The 22,371-nt window shown below is 39.8% G+C and overlaps 1 protein-coding gene across 9 annotated transcripts in view; it reads left to right on the plus strand.

Annotated features, from left to right (window-relative positions):
• REPS2 (RALBP1 associated Eps domain containing 2) overlaps positions 1–22,087 on the plus strand; it is a gene marked incomplete at both ends in the record, with an annotated part of 213,101 nt that extends 191,014 nt beyond the window's left edge. For all 9 annotated transcript variants that reach the window (XM_080910746.1, XM_080910748.1, XM_080910752.1 and 6 more), the window contains 3 exons: positions 2,415–2,560; positions 13,078–13,183; positions 22,019–22,087. In XM_080910746.1, coding sequence (XP_080766872.1) covers positions 2,415–2,560; positions 13,078–13,183; positions 22,019–22,087 — 321 coding nt within the window. The remainder of the gene's footprint in view (positions 1–2,414; positions 2,561–13,077; positions 13,184–22,018) is intronic.
• Positions 22,088–22,371: the final 284 nt, after the last annotated feature.

The raw sequence follows: 22,371 nt of genomic DNA on the forward strand, positions 1-22,371 counted from the left end.
GCGCACATACACACAACATATAAAATCAAATATAAAATGTGGGGAGAGCTGGGTGACTTTAGTAAGCCTCCATACATCTGTTAATGAAGCAGACGAGTGTTGGTGCTGTACCTTTGCTACTTTGGACTCCACTTGGTTTCAGATATGCACACATTGCTCTCCTAACAGTGTAGTCAGCAGCCTAGGACCCTTACCTGCATCACATTTCTTGCATACCCCACTTTGAACAATGGGACAAACTACTTCTGCATTTTAGTAACCATTTTGTTGTTACACATTTCTGGTCAATTTTCTTTGAAAATTGTCCCAGAACACCAGGGATGAAACACAGAGCAGCCCATCTGGCCTGAACTAGTTTTGGATGCATGTGCATTAAGATAAACTGTATCTTCTGCAAGAAGTTTTAAGGAAAACCTTCTGTTTGCCATCTTATGTCTGTACATGGTTGGGTGTGCATGTGATTAAAATCAGATATTTCATAGGAAAGGACATGCATAGCGAGGAAAAGGCTTATATAATTCAAATAGCCCACTGATTTCTGAAGTGTATCCAGTATTATCCATCAGTGAGGCAGATTGTATGGTCTGTTTAAATCAAGTTTCTTGCTGCTTTGCCAATCATATGCTCATTTTCAAATTCTTTGAATAAGACAGCAAGAATCGGAAACCATCTAGTGTTAGACAGTGACCCCAGGTAAAACTAAGACCCTATTAGTACCCCCTGTGAGTAGGACAGTCTCCCCTTCTTGGTACCACGATGTCTTTCTTTTCTTGTTTTGTGGTTGCTGTTTGATTGTTTTTAAATTTCGCACGCAGAACAGTATGCCTCTCCATCACATTTCATTTGTATTCATTTGTCTGTGTTGGTTTTCCCCTCTTTGTCCCCACCTGTGCTGGGACTTTTCCTCCTCTACAGCTAGCACTACTCACTATTGAGCTCCCCATTTACTCCCTTACCCTCTTTTTGTTCTTCTGTATTATCCCTCAGGCCATTCTCTAAGCAAAGAGAGTGAACCTTGGGCTTGGAAGGTGACATGGGGTCCCCTAAGGAAGCAGATCAACTGTTTCCTTGAGCACACTGGCTCTTTGTTTGACTTCATACAGGGATCAGGAAGGAGAACGACGAGCATGTGATTAAAAGGCCCAGAGTGAGGCAAGAGTCAGTTCTGTCTTCAATTAGAAAAGACCTTGTGGTTATAAGAGAGGAATTCTCAATCATCCTAATGCTGCGACCCTTTAATACAGTTCCTTGTGTTGCAGTGACCCTCAACCATAAAATTATTCCATTGCTACTTTATAACTGTAATTTTGCTACTGTTAAGAAATGTAATATAAATATTTGAGGTGTTGAATATCTGATATGTAACCTCCAAATGGGCCACAAGCCAGAGGATAAGAACTGCTATTATATAAAGTCTATGTGACTTTAAATGACAAGAAAGTATAGATTGTTTACAACATTACAAAAGGACAAGAGTAGTTGTGAGCTGCTTCATGTGGACAACAGAACTGCGGGGATGGAAATGGAGAGGGGCCTGAGGAAAAGAAGGTCCAACGACAGGCCCAAAGTGGGATCCAGCTCAAGGGGAGGCTCCAAGGCCTGACACTATTATTGAGGTTATGGAGTGCTCACAGAAAAGGACCTATTATGACTGCCCTCTGAAAGACCCAACAAGCAGCTGAGTCAGATGCAGATATTTGCACCCAACCAATGGACAGAAACTGCTGACACCTGTGATTGAATTAGTGAAAGGCTAGAAGAAGCTGAGGAGGAGGGCGACCCTGTAGGAGGACCAGCAGTCTTAACTAACCCCGACCCCCGGCATCTATCAGTCACTGAGCCACCAATCAGGCAGCATACACCAGCTGATATGAAGCCCCCAACAAATACACAGTAGAAGACTCTTGGATCTGGGTTCAGTCAGAGAAGATGTACCTAACCCTCAAGAGACTGGAGGCCCCAGGGAGGTTAGAGGTCTAGTAGGGTTAGGACATCCTCCTGGAGACAATGGGGGGTAGGCGGGGGGCAGGGGAAGGGCAGTAGGCATGGGGAGGAGGTATGGGATGTGGAACACTCAGAGGGTGAACTGGACAAGGAAGAGAATCAAATCTGGAGAGTGAAATAAAAAGGACAAGAGCAATGTTACTAGAATCTTATTTTGGAGTTCTTAGCAAGGGTAGTATTCCCAGTGTATTTTAAAAAGACAGAAAGGTAGGTTGTTTGCTGGAACTCACTGCCAGCAGCCCTCCAGCACTTACTGATGAGCCAAGTATTAGCTACAGGTCTGTGGTGTGCAGTTTGAATAGAGAAGCCTTTTGATCTTGGGCACAGAACTGTGGATAGTGGCATGGAAGATAGCAGGATCATTAAAAAAAAACCTTTTGAGCATTTTGGGTTGATATTTTAATCTACAGGATGTACCACATGCTCAGCCTCCATCAAAGCCTATCCGTAGGAAATTCAGACCTGAAAATCAAACTACAGAAGGCCAAGAGCCTGCTGCTGCAGTTGGAGAGGCAGCTTCTGCAGCAACGGTGAAACCCCATCCAACAGTACAAAAGTAAGTGGCAAAAAGATGAGTGAAGAATGTGGGGAACTTCCTCTTCCATCTGCACGCATATGTATTTGTTAATCTGTTTGCATATTCCTAGCCACAGGGTTTAATGGTTGTCATAGTCATCTCTGTGATGACAGCAATGGTGATGGCATTAAAGGCTTCCGCTGATAGTAGACTTCATACTTCTGTTAACCTGACCCAAAGGAGCAGGCAAGTCCTAGGCAAGTGTTTGGTTTAATTTCCCCATCTTTCTCTCTTTACTTTCCTTCCTAACCCTTTTTGTGTTGGTCCAGATTTTCCTATAAAGGAGTCAATATGGCAAGGGTCATTTTCTCTCATCTCATGCCCGATATTATGTTTTTTTAGGGCACATGGCCAGTTCAGTGATCATAGACCCAGTTCCCAGCAGAAGTAGGGTACAATTTTAAAACATCTTCATGTACAGTTCCTGTTATTAGTCACCTCCTTACTGAATCGTGCAGGTAGATCTTCCATAATACCTGCCTTACCATTTAGAACAGATACTGGGGGAATTGTGGAGACACCATGGACAGGATCAAGGATTGAGACATTTATACTTTGGTGACAGCATCTTTGCTGCTGTCACTTGACTTGAAGTGATCCTTGCTGGTCAGTATGGCAAATACTAGAGCTCCTTTGTGATATTTCCGTAGAGGCCTTTCAGATCTCTGTAGCTTTCCTTCTGCTACACTATTGTGGAAAGAATAGCAACAGGTTCAGTGGAAGCTGGGTCCTGCTGGGTTCTTTGTATCCTTGAAAGGAGTTTTCTTTTCCCAAAGGGATAGTTCCCTGAAGCTATCAAGCAGTAGAGGAAGTGATTTTCTTCATCATCATTACCTTCCTAACCAGGATAGAGTTCTGTCAGGCACAAAGTCAGTTGTGTTTCCCTTCTTCATTTCAGCTTCTTGTTAATTCCAGACAGTAACTGGTAGCCACATTGCCTTCCTAGATAGACAACAGGGCATCTGGTGAACATCACACAGAGAAATGGTGCTTTGCTTTTTTATTTTTTAAATCAGCTTTCTTGGAATATATTTTGTATAGCGTACACTTAAGTGGTTTTTTAGTATATTCACAAAAGTCACGTGATCATCACTGTAAGGAAAAGTCACTGAAAGGAAAAGTCACAGGGCACCAGTGTTGTGAAAAGATGACATCCCAGGTTTCGGCACCAATGTTAGGAGAAGGATGAAGAGAGTGGGGGGCATATGGTCCATGGAGGTGCAGCGAGGCCTGGGGGCAAGGGAGATGCCTCTGGGGGGCCCATGTTGGAAATCTCCTCCCCCTGAGGGACCAACCACACAACGGTATAGTACAGAATAAAGTTTGTTCAGGTCATGGGAGAGTTAAGAGGGTGGTAGAGGCAGAGAGAGAGAGAGAGAGAGAGAGAGAGAGAGAGAGGAATAGAGGAGTAGAGGCTGGCCATGAGCACGTGGAGGGAGAGGGGGAAGGGAAAGAGGGAGGGATAGGGCAGAGAGCAAGAGAGCCAGGAGGCAAGAGAGGCCAAGAGAAAGAGAATGGGGGCAAGCAGCGCCTTTTATAGTGTCAGGTCACTGGGGTGGAGCATACCTAGCTACTGCCAGGTAATTGAGGGGTGGGGTTTACAGAATCTCAACAATCACCACAGTATAATTTTGCAACCTTTTTTTTCTGTTATCCCCCAAAAGATTCTCTATACCCACTGGAAGTTGCTCTCTAAGTTCCCTTCCCTGCCCAGCTCCTGGAAACCACTACTTTATCCTCTGTCTCTACTTTGGTTACATTTTACACTGATGTAGTCATGCATCATGTCCTTTGTGCTTGACCTTTTACTTTTGTTAGTGTTTGCAAGGTTCATCCATGTTGTAGCATGGACTAAAACTTAATTTTTTATGTGAAATACTATTCTACTCTATTAATGTTTCACAAGTTGTTCAATGATTCATCAATCAGACTTTTGGGTTGTTAAACCTTTTTACATATTTTAAACAATGCTGTAGTGTTATGTGTGTTCATGTTTCTGTGTGGACTTTATGTTTTCATTTTCTTGGGAATACATATATGGGTAAAATTTGGACTTACATGGTAACACTATGTTTAACACATTGAAGAAGTGCCAGATTCTTTTTCACAGTGACCACTTTATTTTACATCTTTAGCAATGTATGAGGGTTCTAGTTCTCTACTTTCTTCATCAATATTTATCGAATTTCTGTAAAATAGTTTTTTTATTTTTTAAGATTATAATATAATTACATTAGTCCTTCTTTTCCTTTCCTCTCTTCAAACCCTTCCATGTGCCCTCACTTTGCTCTCTTTCAGATTCATGGCCTCTTTTTTTCATTAACTATTGTTATATTCATATAACATTCCTAAATACATAACCACAACCTGCTCAATCTGTATGATGTTACTGGTATATTTTTAGGGATGATCATTTGGTATCGGATAACCAGTTGGTGTGCTCTTCCCTGAGGAAGACTGTCTCTCTTGCTCTCAGCATTCCTTAGTTGCCTGTGTAGGGTTGAGGCCTTGTAATCTTTTCCCTGTCCACATTAGAATGTCTGTTTCTATCTTCTTTTTTTCAGGTCATGTTTAGGCAGCCACCCATCCTACTGTCTATAATGTGGCATCTCACTGTGGTTTTGATTTGCATTTTCTTAATGATTAATATTGTTGAGCATCTTTCCTTGTACTTATTGGCCATTTAAATATAGTTTTGGATAAATATCTACTCATACCCTTTGCCCATTTATAGTTGAGTTATGGGTTCTTTTATATAGTCTATATAAAACAAACATATGTAGACAAACTTATATAGACTATATAAGACAGATACATTATTTTCTCCTATTCTGTTTGTTTTTTCACTCTTTCTGTTTGTATAGCTTGAAGTACCAAGTTTACATTGTGTGTGTGTGTGTGTGTGTGTGTGTGTGTGTGTGTGTGTTTGAGACAGGCTCTCACTCTGTTACCCTGATTGACCTGTAACTCAATTTGTAGATCAGTCTGGTCACAAACTCATAAAGATCTGCCTGCCTCTGCCTCCCAAGTTCTGGGATTGAAGGTGTGCTCTATGACTGACTTGGCACTTATATTTTTATTGTCATATTTAAGAAACTGTTGCTAGTCAGAGTTCACAAAGATTATTTACCTAGAAAAGTCTTGTCACTTTATAGTCAATTCTGACTCCTATAGTTCATTTTGAGTTCATTTTGTATCTCATGTGAAGATGAGGTTCAAATTTATTATTTGACGTGGTAATTATTCAGTTGTCCCTGCAGTATTTATTTAAATGGTGTTTTCTTCTATACATATGTTCTGTGAATGTCTGTCAGCATGCTAGTCCGGGATCATGTAGTGTTTAGAGAAGAGACTAGTGCACAAGTAACAGTGAATAGTCAGAACCTAAGTTTTCATGAGAGGATTTCATACAGCTTCTTATTTTAGTTCCAAGACCAGTTCATTTTGGCATGCTAGGAAGGAATTTAATGTTCATAATTTTTCAAGTCTGGGAGAAAAAGACAAAATATACAAAATGTTTGGCCTACAGGTTTTTCCCAAGCCAGAGTTTTGAGAGGGATGTAAGCTCATATTCCCTTAGACATGTGATGTGTGTGTAGTTAAGTCACCACTCCCCCACTTCTTTCTCATTCACAGTGTTAGTTGCTAGGTACTATCTTTGGGGAAAATGAGAAAAAGAATCCCAAACATTTTCTGTAAGCCCTAATTCTCCACTACAACACAAAGAAAGGCTAAAAATAAAGTAGAATTAGTTGTAAAACTGTCATCAGCTTTTATAGAAATTAACATAAAAATGAATCATTGTCGGAAACAAATTCAGGTTTTGGTATTACATTGCCCACACAAAGAAATTACTGAGTTTGTCCAAGTAAACTTCGGAGTCCAGGTTATGTGTCATCATTAATAATGTCAAACACGAATTTGGCTTAGAAGCAGTTTGGCTTAATTGTTCTTTGCCCTATCTTTCTTGTCTATTAAAGATTAACTTTTGGAAAATAGAATTATTCATGCAGTGAGGAGACAGAGGACACCATATAACAGTACAATGGCTCTGTGGCAGATTTTGTAGTCTGTATTCTTCCCTATAACCCCAAAGTGTGTTCTAGCAGCTAGTATAAACTGTTTGCTTACCTGCATGATGTTCTCAGTGTGGTTGGAGTTTTTTCTTTCCCTCCTTATGCTTGATATATTGGGATTGTCTATGGGGTTGATGGCTTGAATACATGATGGAAGTCCTCCATTTCCAACAGTAGAAAATGTAATACAAGTTTGAGACTTAGAAGATGCATCCAGTTTCCTTGGGAGAAATCAAGGCCCAGGGATAAGGCTAAGATCCATCCTTTTCTTAAAGGCAGGATCTCATGTAGTTATGGCTGGCTCTCTGTGTAGATAAGGATGATGAACTCCCCATCAACCTCTTGTCACTGCCCAAATGTTTGTATGATAGATATAAGCCAAAATATACAGGGTCAGAGAATCCTGTTTATATTCTTTCTGGGAAGGATTTGTTTTGAGATAGGGTCTTACACTGTAGCTTGGGCTGGCTACCTCATAGTCTTGGCTGGACTCCTTATAAGCTCAGGCTGGCCTTAAACTTCTGGAAATCTTCTTGACTTAGCTTCTGAATGCTAGTGTCATAGGTGTGAGCTACTATGTCTAGCTTATATCCTTTAAAATAATAAAATTTTTTGTATATATGTTTCAGATTCTCAAAGAATAAGTAAAACAAAATATATATTTCCAAAATTTAGATTTGCTACTTGAGCAGAAAATACACTTCAGAAGGGTAGTAGGATTGCTCTGTCAGGAAGCCAGGTATCATGTCTTCTCTTCTAGATTTTGTTGGGATTTGTCTTTATTCATATGCTAATGATGACTTGTCACCAACATATTTATATGTCACATAGAAAGGGAGAAGGAACACATGGAGAAAAAAAAAAAAACCCAGCTTATTTCAAAGATCTTTCTGATCTCACTGGCTTAAAACTTAGTCACATATTCTTACTCACCTACCAAGGCGACAGAATAATACAATTTATGGTTGGATAGTATTATGATCAGTATTACCTGTCAACTTGACCCAGCCTAGAATCACCTAGGAAGAGGGAAGAGGGTCTTAAGTAAGGACTTGTCTGGATCAGGTTGGCCTATGGGCATGTCTGTGAGGGGATTGTCTTGATTTTTAATTTATGTAAGAAGATCCAGCCCACTGTGCCCGCCACCATTACCTAGGCCCACAGTACTTAGAATGTAAGTAGGTATTTTCCATGCTCTTGACTGTGGATATCATGTGACTTGCTGCCTTGAGCTCCTGCCACTGGGACTTCTTTGCTATGGTGGTCTCTAATGTGGAATTGTAACTAAATAAACCCTTTCTTATCTAGATTGCCTTTGTCAGGGTAGTTTATCACAGCCACAGTATGAAACAATGAGAGTAGGGCAGGTGGCCACATAGCCAGTTGAAATAGAAGGGTGATATCATATGGGACACGAGGACATAGGGAGAGCTCAGTGGCAGAGAGCTTGCCTAGCATGCACATGACCCTGAGTTGAACCCCTGAGACCATGAAAACTCTTTTGAGAGTGCCCTGCCACAGACTCTCATGCTGACAGTGTTGCACAGTGCTTCTCCCAGGTCATAGCATGGCATGAAACACAACTACGATCTATGGATGGTCTTATGCCTTTCAAACTGAGACAGTAGTAGTCCAGATTGGAATACAGAGGGAAACATTAGGGGAGTTGGTAGGGGAAAACTTCAGAAGCAATTAAGAGTCAAGATAAACACCTTTCCTGAACTGTTAACAGATGCCCTGGACCTGTTATTTGCTTTACTTAGGGCTCCTTTGGTTACAAATGAGAAAAAAAAATCAAAATCAAAACAACAATAACAGCAGCACAACAACTTGGAATATGTTAGCATATTCTTTCTTGACTCATAAAGAACTTTAAGGCACCATATTCATTGTGAGGATAGTGACAGAAACGATCATAAAGGGGGACTGCAAACCTTTGGACTCCTGAAAAATTTCTAGTCTTCTAAAGGGTCTCTGTCACTTTTATCTGTACAGAAAAGTCTTTCTGCTCCATATATCAATTGCCTTGCTATGAAGGACCATGGTTGAACTGGACTTATAACTATCACCCACATATCTCGGAGAGAGAAGCTGCTTAGATAAGAATGCCCTAGTGTTAATTCAAGTGTGAAACTGGAAGTGAGGGTTTCATCACACAAGCATGAATACAAGGCATCTGCCCATGCAGGTGGAGGGCAGCAATAGAGACAACAGTTCTGAGCTGACTCACATAGCATGGTAGTAATTTATGGATGGAGAGACATCTGGTTCTGATAGATCTCTTTCTGTAAACTTTAAATTTTGAACTATATAAATTCATGGAAACTAACAAAAAGTAATACCAAGCACACCTGTTTATCTCTTACAGTTTGTCCCAATGATAATAACATTTTACTTAACTATAGCTAGGATGATTCTATACCATTTTCAAACATATTGTCATATTATGTAGATTTGTGGAACAGTCACTATAATCAATATGCTGGAGTCATACTGTCTTAGTCAGGGTTTCTATTCCTGCACAAATATCATGACCAAGAAGCAAGTTGGGGAGAAAAGAGTTTATTCAGTTTACACTTCCACATTGCTGTTTATCACCAGAGGCAGTCAGGACTGGAACTCTAGCGGGTCAGGAAGCAGGAGCTGATGCAGAGGCCATGGAGGGATGTTAATTACTGGCTTGCTTCCCCTGGCTTGCTCAGCCTGCTTTCTTATAGAACCCAGGTCTACCAGCCCAGGGATGGCACCACCCACAATGGGCTGGGTCCTCCCCCCTTGATCACTAGTTGAGAAAATGCCTTACAGCTGGATCTCATGGAGGTATTTCCTCAACTGAGTCTCCTTTCTCTGTGATAACTCCAGCTTGTGTCACGTTGACACAAAACCAGCCAGTACACATACCTACTTCCTATTATCCAATAATTCATAGCTCCTAGCAAACAATTGCCTAATTTTCTATTCTTACAATTTTGTCATTTTAAGAATGCTATATAAATGGATTTGACATTTTTTTCCTCAGCATATTCAGCACATTGAAACAAAATAAAACAGGACCAACTAACCAAACAATCAAAGAAACAAAACAGTTCAGAACACTTATCCCAAAGAAAGGAAAACATAAATCCTTTAACATCCATCCAAATGTGGTAGATGTGTGTATCAGCAAGCACTAAGACAGTGTCCTAGAGCATGCATATAGCTGTTTAGATAATTTCCTCTATTAGTGATACTTTGGCTGTGTGTACTTGGTGAATATCACAAATGAAGTTGCTTGAAGCAACCTTGCATAAGTTTTTATTTGTACACAAATTGTCCTTTCTTTGGGATAAGCATCCTGAACTGTGATTTTTTTTTTGATTACCTGCTGAGTGTATGTAGATTGAAAAGACACTACCAAGTTTTCTTCCAGATGGAGGTTCCATGTTACATTCCCACCAGCAATGTATGAGACATTGAATTTCTCCAATTCCTTGCCAGAATTTAGTGGTGTTCCATTTTAATTTTAGCTGCTTAGTAGGTATGTAAGTCTATGTCACTGTGATCTTAATTTGTATTTCTCTGAAGGCTAATGATGTTGAAAACCTTTTTGTGTGTGTATTTGTCACCACAATCTTCTTGGTGGTATATCCCTTCCTATCCTTTGATGATTTTCTAATTCTTTTGGTTTTAAAGATTTATTTATGTATTTCACACCAGAGTAGGGCATCAGATCCCATTACAGATGGTTGCTGGGAATTGAACTCAGGACCTCTGGAAGAGCTGTCAGTGCTCTTAACCACTCAGCCATCTCTCCAGCCCTATTATTTTTTTAATGTTGCATTTGTATCCCCTTCTCTTCTCTTCTCTTCTCTTCTCTTCTCTTCTCTTCTCTTCTCTTCTCTTCTCTTCTCTTCTCTTCTCTTCCCTTCCCTTCCCTTCCCTTCCCTTCCCTTCCCTTCCCTTCCCTTCCCTTCCCTTCCCTTCCCTTCCCTTCCCTTCCCTTCCCTTCCCTTCCCTTCCCTTCCCTTCCCTTCCCTTCCCTTCCCTTCCCTTCCCTTCTCTTCTCCTTCCTTCCTTCTCTTCTCCCTCCCTCCCTCCCTCCCTCCCTCCCTCCCTCCCTCCCTTCCTTCCTTCCTTTCTTTCTCTCAGGAAAGAAGGTTTCTGAAAGAAGGATTAATTTTGGCTCATGGTTTGAAGAGCTATAGTCTATCATGGTGGGAGGAGGCATAGCATCAAGCACATGGACTGGCTGCTTATGTTGCACTGGCAGGTAGATAGTAAAAAAACAGAGACGAATGCTAGTACCCTGAGGCTTGAGAGCTTTCTGCACTCCGAATCAAAATCCATGGTTAGATTTGTTGTTTTCACTTATTTTGTCCCATGATGAAACTCCTCTCTTCATCCTTCTCACAGGCCATTCTGTTTTTGTTTCCTTTTCTTTTTCTTGTGTTCTTTTAGTTGTTGATGATATTCAGTATGATATTTGTACATATATTGAATATTATCCTGGAACATTTATTGCCTTACCAGAAATGCTAGTAATTAATGTTCTTTGGAGTAGAAAGACATAGTTGAGTTTCTAAACTTTAACAATATCTCTTTGTTCCTGCAGGGAAGAAAGGGTGAGTTTTCTTCATCTTAATTTATTAAAAATGCACAGCTGAAATAAATTTCATTTCAAGGATCAATGGTTTGAGAACTTGACACAGTTCTTGCTCAGAGGTAGATGTGATTCAAGATGCTACCAGAATAGCAAGATTTGTGGATGTGACATTAGAACCAAATCTATGAACTTGACCAAATATCTGAATATTAAACATCTCAAAGTAAAAGAAAAAGTCTTCTATAATGTTGTTCTTTTGAAAAAAGCACTAATATTGGACTAAGGTATAGTTATTCTCTAGTAGACATTTAATTTTAAGTTTGTTGTAAAGCAAAAGAACATAGCATGTATCAAAATTAAAGCATTCTTTTTATGCTATGTATATTTTGTTTCTGTTATGTTGGTGTTGTTCTCAACATTTTACTTTGTAATATTTATTTTTATTGTATTCTTGCATATATTATTCATTTAGTAAAGAAGTTATAAATAAAAGTTTACTCATATGTTGAACCTGGATAACCCCCCCCACACATACACACACACACAATCATACATGTTTGCATACATGTGTAACATGAGAATACAAAGGAGACATTTGTGAAGAAGATGGAACCTAATGAATAGGAAGCAGGACAAAAAAGGGTATTGAGTATTGAATATTGGTCAAAGTGCATATGTATTTGAGTGAAATGTCATTATGAAGCCTTTCACTTTGCTTAGTGAATATATGCTACTGAAATTATTTTTTTAAAAGTGGGGGAGATGGCTCAGTGGGTAAAGCACTTGGTTGTACAAGCATGAGAACCTGAGTTTAAATTCCAGAACACAACTGTAAATGCAGTCTCTGCTTTGCAAACAGTAGATTTCTGAAGCTTCTTCCCTGCCTTTATATGGGTGAAACAATTAGCCTTTACACTTTCTGCAGAAGGAACTAATCTACAGATTAGCAGGGTGGCTAGCTAGTGTATCCCCAAGAAGATAGTTGTTCTATCTGTAGTGTAGATCAGTACTAAAATCCATTCCCAGTGATTAAAAATATGGCTGTCTTTCCAGGAGAGTTCGATTCACCTTTTTGTTGTGTTTCTTGCTGTGGGAATAAGAGTTTTTAAGTTATACTTGTGGTGACCATGTTGATTTATCATTCCCACCATGGACAGTTGTAAAAGATCAAGACCGTACTAAGAAGACTTAATGGCCAAACAGTGTAAGCGGATACTTTAATAGGCCCAAGTTGAACACATGATCTCCCTTGTTATACCTGTTCTTTAAATTTAGCACTGACTTAGCTAAGGTGTGCTGGTGCACAAACATTCTTCATTTTCTTCAAGTGCTGCAGCTATGTTCTAGTATATATTAAAATTCACACAGTCTCTCTCATAAAGAAATAAAGGAGAATTGGGAAATCTTGCTAAATTTCTGCTTAAGAGAATGCTCCCCTCCTTTCCAGCAGTCTTGTCCACTGAAGTAGATTCCATTAATGCCTATACAAAAAGGGTCATTTGGCTAATAAGACTTATCAGAAAAATGCTTATGAAAATGTCTAGGAATAACTGGAACACAAATGTTTGAAAACGCTCAATTCACAGTCTCTATTCAAGTTGTAAAATGGGGGAATGGCTTCAGGTATAAATAATTCATCCTGACAAATTTGTTTCATTTTGGCATGGGCCTGCCTGCCTGCTGGCTTGCTGGCCTAAGAACATGAGATGTTATTTTTAGAGCCCTGGGATATTAACCTTTGTCAGTTTTGCTCCTCTCATGAATGTGAGTTCTGACTTGCAAGAAAGGGTCCAGACCTCTGCATTTCTTTTCATAGATGTGTTTGCATTATTTTGTAGGCAGTCTTCCAAGCAGAAGAAAGCTATTCAGACTGCCATTCGCAAAAATAAGGAGGCCAATGCAGTACTGGCCCGCCTGAACAGTGAGCTTCAGCAGCAGCTGAAGGTAAGGAGTACCTCTCACATTTGGATCCCCTCACTTTACTCTAGCTTTTCTTCTGATTCGTTTTGACCATCAGCTCCCTGTTCCTTTCATGAAGACTGGCCTTTGTTCTCAAAGCTCTTTTGGCTGGAGAACAAGTGTACTCGTGTTTCAGGGATTGGTTCTTGAATGTTTAGATTAAGACTAATAATATCTTCAACATAAAGGCTGCATACCATGTATGAGTTAAAAGGAAACAAAGCTGCTGACAAACTTGGTCTTTGTTTAAAGCTTCTGGGTAAGTTCATAAATATATAGGCCATGTATGGATGATGCTCACTTTCGTGGAAGTAGGCAGCCTGGGTAAACCCCTTTTCTGGTACCTTGGAAATGGTTCCATTTCACTTTCTCAAGGACGTCAGCCCTGGTTTTCTCACCTGTTTCTCTCTGTTACTTCTCTGAATCAGCTAGTTTCTCAGGCTACTCTAGCCATATAACACAAATGTGGCGATGTCATACAATATTAAGTTATTCTGTTCTGGCTCTGGAGTTTGAAGCCAATGTGTCATCAGAGCCCTGCTGTATTTGAAAGCTTCAGAGGTGACATGATGTTTACTGCTTCCCAGCTCCAGGTATTTTCTGGCAATCCTTGCTATTACTTGACCTATACATAAAAGTCCAATCTCTGTCTCCACTGTCACATGACGTTCTTTTTGTGTCTTGTTCTTACTGTACCTTTCTGACTAAGGGCGCCAATTATTGGATTAGGGGCCAACTTAATCTAACATGATGCCATCTGCATATGACTATATAAAAATCATATTTATAGGTCCTGGGAGTTAGGACTTGAAGATATTTTGGTGGGATATGATTTTGTGGGGTCATTCTCAACCAACATGTAAATATACTCCAGCAGAATAATCTAAGGGATTACTCTCAATCACTGTCTTTCTCTTATTCCTCTAATGGGCTCTGCTTCATCTATTTGTCTGTCTGTCTATCTGTCTGTCTGTCTGTCTGACTATCTATCTATCTATCTCTCTAGTTTTTAGAAGAATCTATATAAATGACCATCTTCTCCTCTAAAATTACTTTTTAGTTTTTTGTTTATTTTTTTTTAAAGACAGAGCCTTGATTTATAGCCCAGGCTGGCCTGGAACACAAAATCCTCCTGCCCCAACCTCCTGAGCTATGAGATGATATGTATGCGCCACCATGCCGATATGGAAACAGTACTTGCGACTGAGATACAGTGCTTTTCCTCCTTGGCCCTCTACTCCAAGTTACTGCTTTAGCATTCTACTCTCTTCCCATTCCCGACTTCTCATTTATGTGCTTCTCACTTCTACTAAGATATTTTATTCCAGAACTTTTAAATACACAGAAAATTTGGAATAGTTGCACTGTGAATATTTGTATAGCCACTGCTTCAGCTCTGCTGTTAACCATTACTTATACTTGTCTTATTATGCACATGTTAATTTGTTTATCTGCGGCCATTTGCCACCAGGAACAGCGGAGATGCAGGCCTGGTAAGACTGTGCTTCGAGTAGCCAGGGCACAGAGAGGGCTAGGCCTGGTGCGTGGAAAGCATGGCCCCCTGATTGGTTCAGGGGAGCAGGAACTCTGCCGTAGGGACTTGGTTTCCACCCAGAAGGCCCTTGCGTGCGGACAAAACACTCAGGCCATTTACCACTGGGAACAGCGTAGATCCAGGGACACAGGCCTGGTGAGACTGTGCTTCGAGTAGCTGGGGATGCAGAGAGGTCTGGGCAGAGCATGTGGAAAGCACGGCCCTCCCCTCCATTGGTTCAGGGGAGCAGGAACTCTGCCATAGGGACTCGGTTTCCACCCAGAAGGCCCTTGCATGCAGACCAAATGCTCAGGCCATTTGCCACCTGGAAAAGCAGAGATCCTGGGACACAGGCCTGGCAACACTGTGTTGCGAGTAGCCGGCACGCAGAGAGGGCTAGGCCTAGCACTTGGTAGGTGTGCCCCTCCAGTTGGTCTAGGGGAGCAGGACCTCTGCCGTAGAGTCCACCTGGAAGGCCCTTGCGTGGGTGCGGATCAAACGCTCAAGCCATTTGCCACCTAAAACAAGGATTGAAAGTTCCTCCTGACAAACTTTCCATGTACTGAGTAAAACGTGTCCTTCCTTATCTTTTTTGATAACTTTTGGTTGAAAATCTACTTTATTCGTTATTAGAATGGCCACTCCAGCTTGCTTCTTGGGGCCGTTTGCTTGGAAGATTTTTTCCCAACCTTTTACTGTGAGGTAGTGTCTGTTTCTGTCTCTGAGATGAGTTTCCTGTATGCAGCAAAATGCTGGGTCTGTTTATGTATCCAGTCTGATAGCCTATATTGTTTATTGGGGAATTGAGTTCATTTATGTTAACAGATATTAAGAAATAGTGGTTGCTCTTTCCTGCTATTTTTGCTTTTATAGGTAGAATTGTGCCTGTGTGTCTTTCTTCTTTTGGTTTTCTTGCTTAGGAGTTTTCTTGGTTTTACTAGGATGTAGTTTCCCTCCTTGTATTAGGTTTTCCACCTATAATTCATTGTAGTGCTGGGTTTGTGGTCAGATATTGTGTAAATTGAGTTTTGTCCTGGAATATCTTGGTCTCTCCATCTATGGTGATCGATAGTTTTGCTGGGTATAGCAGCTTTGGCTGGTACCTGTGCTCTCTTAGGGTGTGTATGATGTCTGTCCAGGCTCTTCTAGCTTTCATGGTCTCTGTTGAGAAGTCGGGTGTGATTCTGATTGGTCCGCCTTTATAAGTTACATGGCCGTTTTCCCTTACTGCTTTTAGTATTTTTTCTTTGCTTTGGGCACTTGGTGTTTTGACTATTATGTGTCAGGAAAAATTTCTTTTCTGGTCCAACCTATTTGGAGTTCTGTAGGCTTCTTTTATGCACATGGTCTTCTCATTCTTAAGGGTAGGGAAGTTTCTTCTATGATTTTGTTGAAGATATTTACTGTGCCTCTTAGTTGATATTCTTCGCCCTCTTCTATACCTATTATCCTTAGGTTTGGTCTTCTCATTGTGTCCTGGATCTCCTGGGTATTTTGGGTTAGGAACTTTCTGGCTTTTGCATCTTCTCTGACTGTTTTGTCTATGTTTTCAATGTTGTCTTTGGCCCCTGAGATTCTCTCTTCCATCTCTTGTAGTCTTTTGGAGATGCTTGCATCTGTGACTCCTCATTTCTTTTTTAGGTTTTCTACCTCCAGGGTTGTCTCTTTTAGTGTTTTCTTTGTTGTTTCCATTTCCATTTAAAATTCCTGTTTCAATTCCTTCATCTATTTGGTTCTGTTTTCCTCTAGTTCTTTGATTTCTTTGATTGTTTTTCTTGTTTCCTTTTTAAAAGTTTCTATTTCTTTATGCTTTTCCTCCTGTTCTTTAAGGATGTCTATCATCATCTTAAGGTATGATTTCAGGTCTGAGTTTTCTTTTTCTGGATTGTTTGGCCTTCTGCTGTTTGCTGTGATGGGAGATCTGGGTTCTGGCGTTGCCAGGTTGTCTTGGTTTCCATTGGGTAAGTTCTTTTGCTTTCCTCTTGCCATCTTGTTGTCTGTGATTATACGTGGTCTTGTTGTCAGTGATTGGTTCCTGTCTCTCCCATGTACCTGGCCTGTGTCCCTGGATTTCCGCTGTTCCTGGTGGCAGATGACCTGAACGTTTGTTCTGTATGCAAGGGCCCTCCGGGTGGAAACTAAGTCCCTATGGCAGAATTCCTGCTCCCCCAAACCAATGGGGGGGGGCGCATTCCACGCGCTCGGCCCAGACCTCTCTGTGCTCCAGCTACTTGCAGCGCAGTCTCACCAGGCCTGCGTCCCTGAATCTCCGCTGTTCTAGACATGTTTTGTTTTTTTTCTTTTAGAAATATATTCTCATATATTCTAGAGTACGTAGATTCCCTAGACAACCAGGATCCACTGATATTTGGTTAAGTCAGAGAGTAGTAATCTCAGGACTTCAGAGGTAGAGGCCTGGTCTACAGAGTGAGTTCTAGAACATCCAGGACTGCATAGAGAAAAAAATCCCTGTCTTCACACAAAGAGAGAGGGGGGAGGCCTTAGTTACTTTTCTATTGCTGTGAAGAGACACCATGACCAAGACAACTTGTAAAAGGCAGCATTAAGTTTCAGAGGATGAGTTCATGACCATCATGGTGGGGAGCATAGCCACATGCAAACTGGTATGGTACTGGAGCAGTAGCTGAGAGCTTACATATTATCTGTAAGAAGCAGACAGAGAGAGGGATTGGGTCTGGGTGGACCTTTGAAAACTCAGAACCTACCTTCAGTGTTATGTCTCCTCTAACAAGGCCACACCTTGTAATCTTTCACAAGCAGTCTCACCAGTGTTGTCAATATGTCCTTCTAGTGTTTGTATCACCTATTTATTTGTTAACTATATACTTTTATGAACAGATTCTTCAAAGTTTTATAGAATCCAACTTTGTCATTTTTTCATAAGTTTATTACTTTCAATGTAAGGAAACTATATATCTATAGATTATAAAATAGTTTTAATATATTTTATTCTAACAGCTTTATTGTTTCTTTTCTTTTACATTTTTATGTTAAATTTGTATATGATGTGACATTAGGGTCAAGTTTCATTTCTACCCATGTTAGTATTTCCTTATTCTAGCACTATTTGATAAAAAGAGTTTTCATCCCATGGATTGATTACTTTGGTGCCATTATTATAAATCTAATGACCCCTAACTATGGGTTCAGTTCTGACTTCTTGCTCCGTTCCATTAATCTTTTTATGGATCTTTGTGTTACAGTCTTGATTGTTGCTGCCTCATTCTGTCTTGGAATGTGGTAATATAAAATTTTCAACATGTCCTTTTTCATGATTCCATTAGATATAGTAAGCTGTTTCTCTCATGCAAAGTTGAGGATTGGTAGGAAAATGCGACAAAATAAGAACTGTTAGGATTATGGATAGATTTGCATTGAATCTATCAAGTAGTTTAAGAGGAATTGACAGGTAAACAATGTTGATCTTGCTAATCTGAAAGCAGAGGAGTCTCTACAACTATTTCAGCCATCTGAAATTTCCCTGAGGGGTTCTGAGATTTTAGTATAGAATCTTTTGAAATTTTGTTCAAAATCTTTGTGATACTGTTACAAATTAGATTTAAAAAACAATTCTGTTGTTCAGTTGAATTTGTGAAGGTCCCAGGACATAGGATCAATACACAAAATAATCAGTCATATTCCTGTGGATAAGTCATAATAATTGGCAATGGAGTTTTCTTTTAAAGTATGACTTGACAGTAGCTGGGCTTCTTCCTCAAATGAAGTACTCCCGTACAAATCTATTAGAATACACCTAAGATTTGTACACTGGAAACTAAAAATGCTGCTGAGAGAAATCCAGGGAGACCTAAAGAAACACATATATTTTCTTATATATTTGGAAGATGCAATAGAATAGAGATGTCATTTTTCTCACCAGTGATCTTTAGATTCATGACAGTACCAATTAAGATCCCAGCAGGATTTCAAAAATGAATACAAACAAGCTGATCCAAAAATTTATATTGTGGGCTGAGGAACTTGAAATGGCAAACCTCCAATTGGAAAGTAGAACAGATGAAGAAATCACTGTCAAGCTGCAGTAATCAAGACAGTAGAGTTCCGAGAATGGGGCATAGATCAGAATCCTGAAAGAGATCCTATAAATGAAGACATTTGATGAAAAGACAGTGATGCCAAATCAACTCAAAGACAGTGAGTCTTCCAACAAGTTTAATAATTGGTCATCCATAGGTAACAAATAGGGAATCTTGCCCTAAGTTTCACCCCATGTACAAAGATTATCTTAAAAGGGCTTGTCCATATAAATGGAAAACAAAACTATGAAAATTTTAGGAGAAAATCAAGGCAAAGAAGTTCATGATTTGAGATTAGACATGACCCCAATATAAAGAAATGATTAAAAGCATAATCTATAAGAATATAACTTTGTTCTGCCAAAGACACTAGAAAATTACAAGTTATGGATGGGGAGAAAATATTTTCAAACTACATATTTGACATAGAACTTTTGTTCTGATTAAAAAGTAATTTTAAAACTCAAAAATAAGTCTTTGGGAAGACCTACTACTGTCAGCATGCCAAATGAACACAACAATAAAATGACTCCTAGTGACATATTACTATACCCACAGATCAATATCTCACTCAGCCCTGATCAGAGAAGCTTCTTTTTGCACTAGATAGGAGCCAACACAGAGACTTACAACTAGACAATGTATAGAAAGAAAAAGAATGGGAACACCATCCTAAATGGGATATCTTCATCAGAATCCTGCCTTCCAGGGCAGTATCTATATGGAAGAGGAAGTGGAACGATTATAAGAGCTAGAGGTAGAGGATGACTCCAAAGAAACAGCATCTTCCAGACACAAGACTGATACTCACACGAACTCACAGAGATTGTGGCAGTATGCATATGTCAAGCCAGATAAAATCCTAGCATGCAAAAGGGGAAGTGGACACAAAGTTCTACCCCTAATTAAGAAGCTATTTTCAATTGACACCTTCTGGGAAAGTAAAAATCAGCTCTTTCTAGTGGAGCCTCACTGAGTATATTGACCATACTTCAGGGAGGGCCACATGTCCAGAAATAGTTGCCCAACACAAAGTGAATTTCATGTGTCTCCTTTGTTATTTGTTTTATTGATTTTCTTTCTTTCAGCTTGTTTGTCTGTTTAGATTTTGATTTTTTTTTCTCTCTGAGAAACTGAGAACATGACATTGGATGGGTAGGGAAATAGGGAGGACCTGGAACAAGTTGGAGTGTAAAATATATGATCAAAATACGTTGAATGAAAAATGTGAATACATTTTTAAAAGATTAAGAACTTTAAGAAACCAAATATCTCAATCTAAAAATTGGCAAAGGACTGGAACAGATATTTCATCAAAGAGGATATAAGGATGGCATATATGCACATAAGATGATATCTATGTCATTAGCCACTTACAAAATGACAATTTAAGCTAGCATGGCATACTACTATGCACATATTAGAACTGCTGAAACAAAAATGGCACTGTCAATGGGCAGCAACTGGGACATCATGCAACTGGGACACCATTGATGGTGGGACTGCAGAGTGCTATCCTCACCCTTGAAAGTCATTCAGTAATCTTTTGAAGTGATATCTGTTTTCATTTCATTTTTACTTCTCATTTTCCATTTAATTCAGCTTTATCCTTTCCTTTCTCCTTTTGCTAGATTAGCTTTATTCATTGTTCTTGTTTCTTTTCAGTTTTGTCTTATTGATATAGAGTCTTATGTAGCTCAGGCTGATGTCAGAATGACTAATGTACTTCAGCCTTCGACTCCTTTTGATCATCCTTTCTGTTTTCTTCTGGTCTTCTAACTCTGTGGTTCTCTAATGCATCATCTTTATTTATTTACTTTCAGAGCTGTCTTCTTTGCCCATTTTATTGTCTGTCCATTCATTTGAATATAAGCCAAAAGTAGGCCCTTGCCTATTTTTTCTTGGATTTTGCTGATACCATAGCTAGAGCAGCATCTGACCTAGAGCTAATAGATATAGAAGATAGTTTGCCAGAAGTATGAATGAATGAACATTTGGTTTTATACATTGGTTTTCCAATGTGTGTTGGCTCTCTGGAACACTTCAGAAGTTAGCCTTTATATAAGAATTCTTTTCCACATTGAGCAACTGTACTTAAGAGTACTTTATGTGTCCTCTTTGTCTCTGCAAAACTCTGTTTTAAGACTGAATGTTTCTGTTTCCAAATAGCATATTGGTGTTCCTCTCTTTTCACTCAGTGTGGTGGTTTGAATAGGTAGGACCCACATAGATTCATATGTTTGAATGCTTGACCATAGTGGCACTATTAGGAGGCATGGCCTGATTAGAGTAGGTATGTTCTTATTGAAGGATCCGTGTCTCTGTGGGGGTTAGTTTTGAGGTCTCCTTTGCTCAAGCTATGTATAGTGTGGCACACAGTCAGTCTCTTTCTGCTGCCTGCAGATCAAAATGTAGAACCCTTGGTTCCTCTAGAACCATATCTGCCTGGATTCTGCCATGCTTCCCACTGTGCTGGTAATGAACTATAACTCTTAAAGTTTAAGCCAGCCACAATTAAAGATTTCCCTGTAGAAGAGTTGCCTTAATCATGGTGTCTCTTCACAACAATAAAACCTGAACAAAGACACCCAGAAATTATGTTAAGCTGCATTATATGCAAGAGCCTGAACTCAAGACTTTGGTGGAAGGATAACCAGTCTATCTTTTTATCCTTCATCTCCAGCTAAGTACCCTGCCAGAAAAGAAGCCAGAGATTACAACCCCGAAATTTAGTTTAGGTGACTCATAGTTCTGTATTGGGAGTCTGCTTTTTCTTTTAGCTCTCTCCTGTTGACTTTATAATATTTAATGCCATTTTTCTACTGCCTTCTGAGCCCATCAAAGCAGAGTGAGGCTAAGGCAGGATTGCAGAGAAAATTTTGTCAGGTGCTATGAAGTATGTTAATTGTACCTCATGCTCTTGCTGGATCTTAGCTGTGCATTCCTGTGTCTGCCATGGCTGTTTCAAGGCTACCACTCTATGTTAACACATACCAGTGCCGAGTAGTACAGTGGCTGCAAAGCACTCATGATGCCATACCTGAGCTTAGTGACTGAGAATCCGCCATTGTCTAATCCCCAGCATTGAAATCAGTGCCTTTCGGGCCACTTGTCTCCAAGTGTTTGAGGGTCGGTTCTATATTTCCTTTGAATGTGTAAATAAATAGAGATAAACCCACAAGATGATGCCTTTTCTTCTTTTTCTTTCTCCTGTTTTGTATAATTTAGGAGGTTCATCAAGAACGAATTGCATTGGAAAACCAATTGGAACAACTTCGCCCAGTCACAGTGTTGTGACATCCTCAAGGCTTGAGTAACACCAGGTGACCTTGTCTGCCAAGATTTTTCTTTTGAGTTTGAGCCCAACTACTTATCATATATGTCTGAATGTCAAAAGCTGTGAGCAGCACAACATAATATATATGACTTTCTCTTGTGCACTTCACTTGTGTATTTTACAGTGGTGGTAAAATATGTCTTCAACTGATTATCACACTTCAAATATTAATTATCCGCTACTTGGGAGGCTAAAATAGGAGGGTGATAATCTCAAGGCCATTTTGAGAAGCTTGTTGAGACAC

This window comes from Micromys minutus (assembly GCF_963924665.1).
Source record: "Micromys minutus genome assembly, chromosome: X".
Classification (NCBI taxonomy): domain Eukaryota; kingdom Metazoa; phylum Chordata; class Mammalia; order Rodentia; family Muridae; genus Micromys; species Micromys minutus.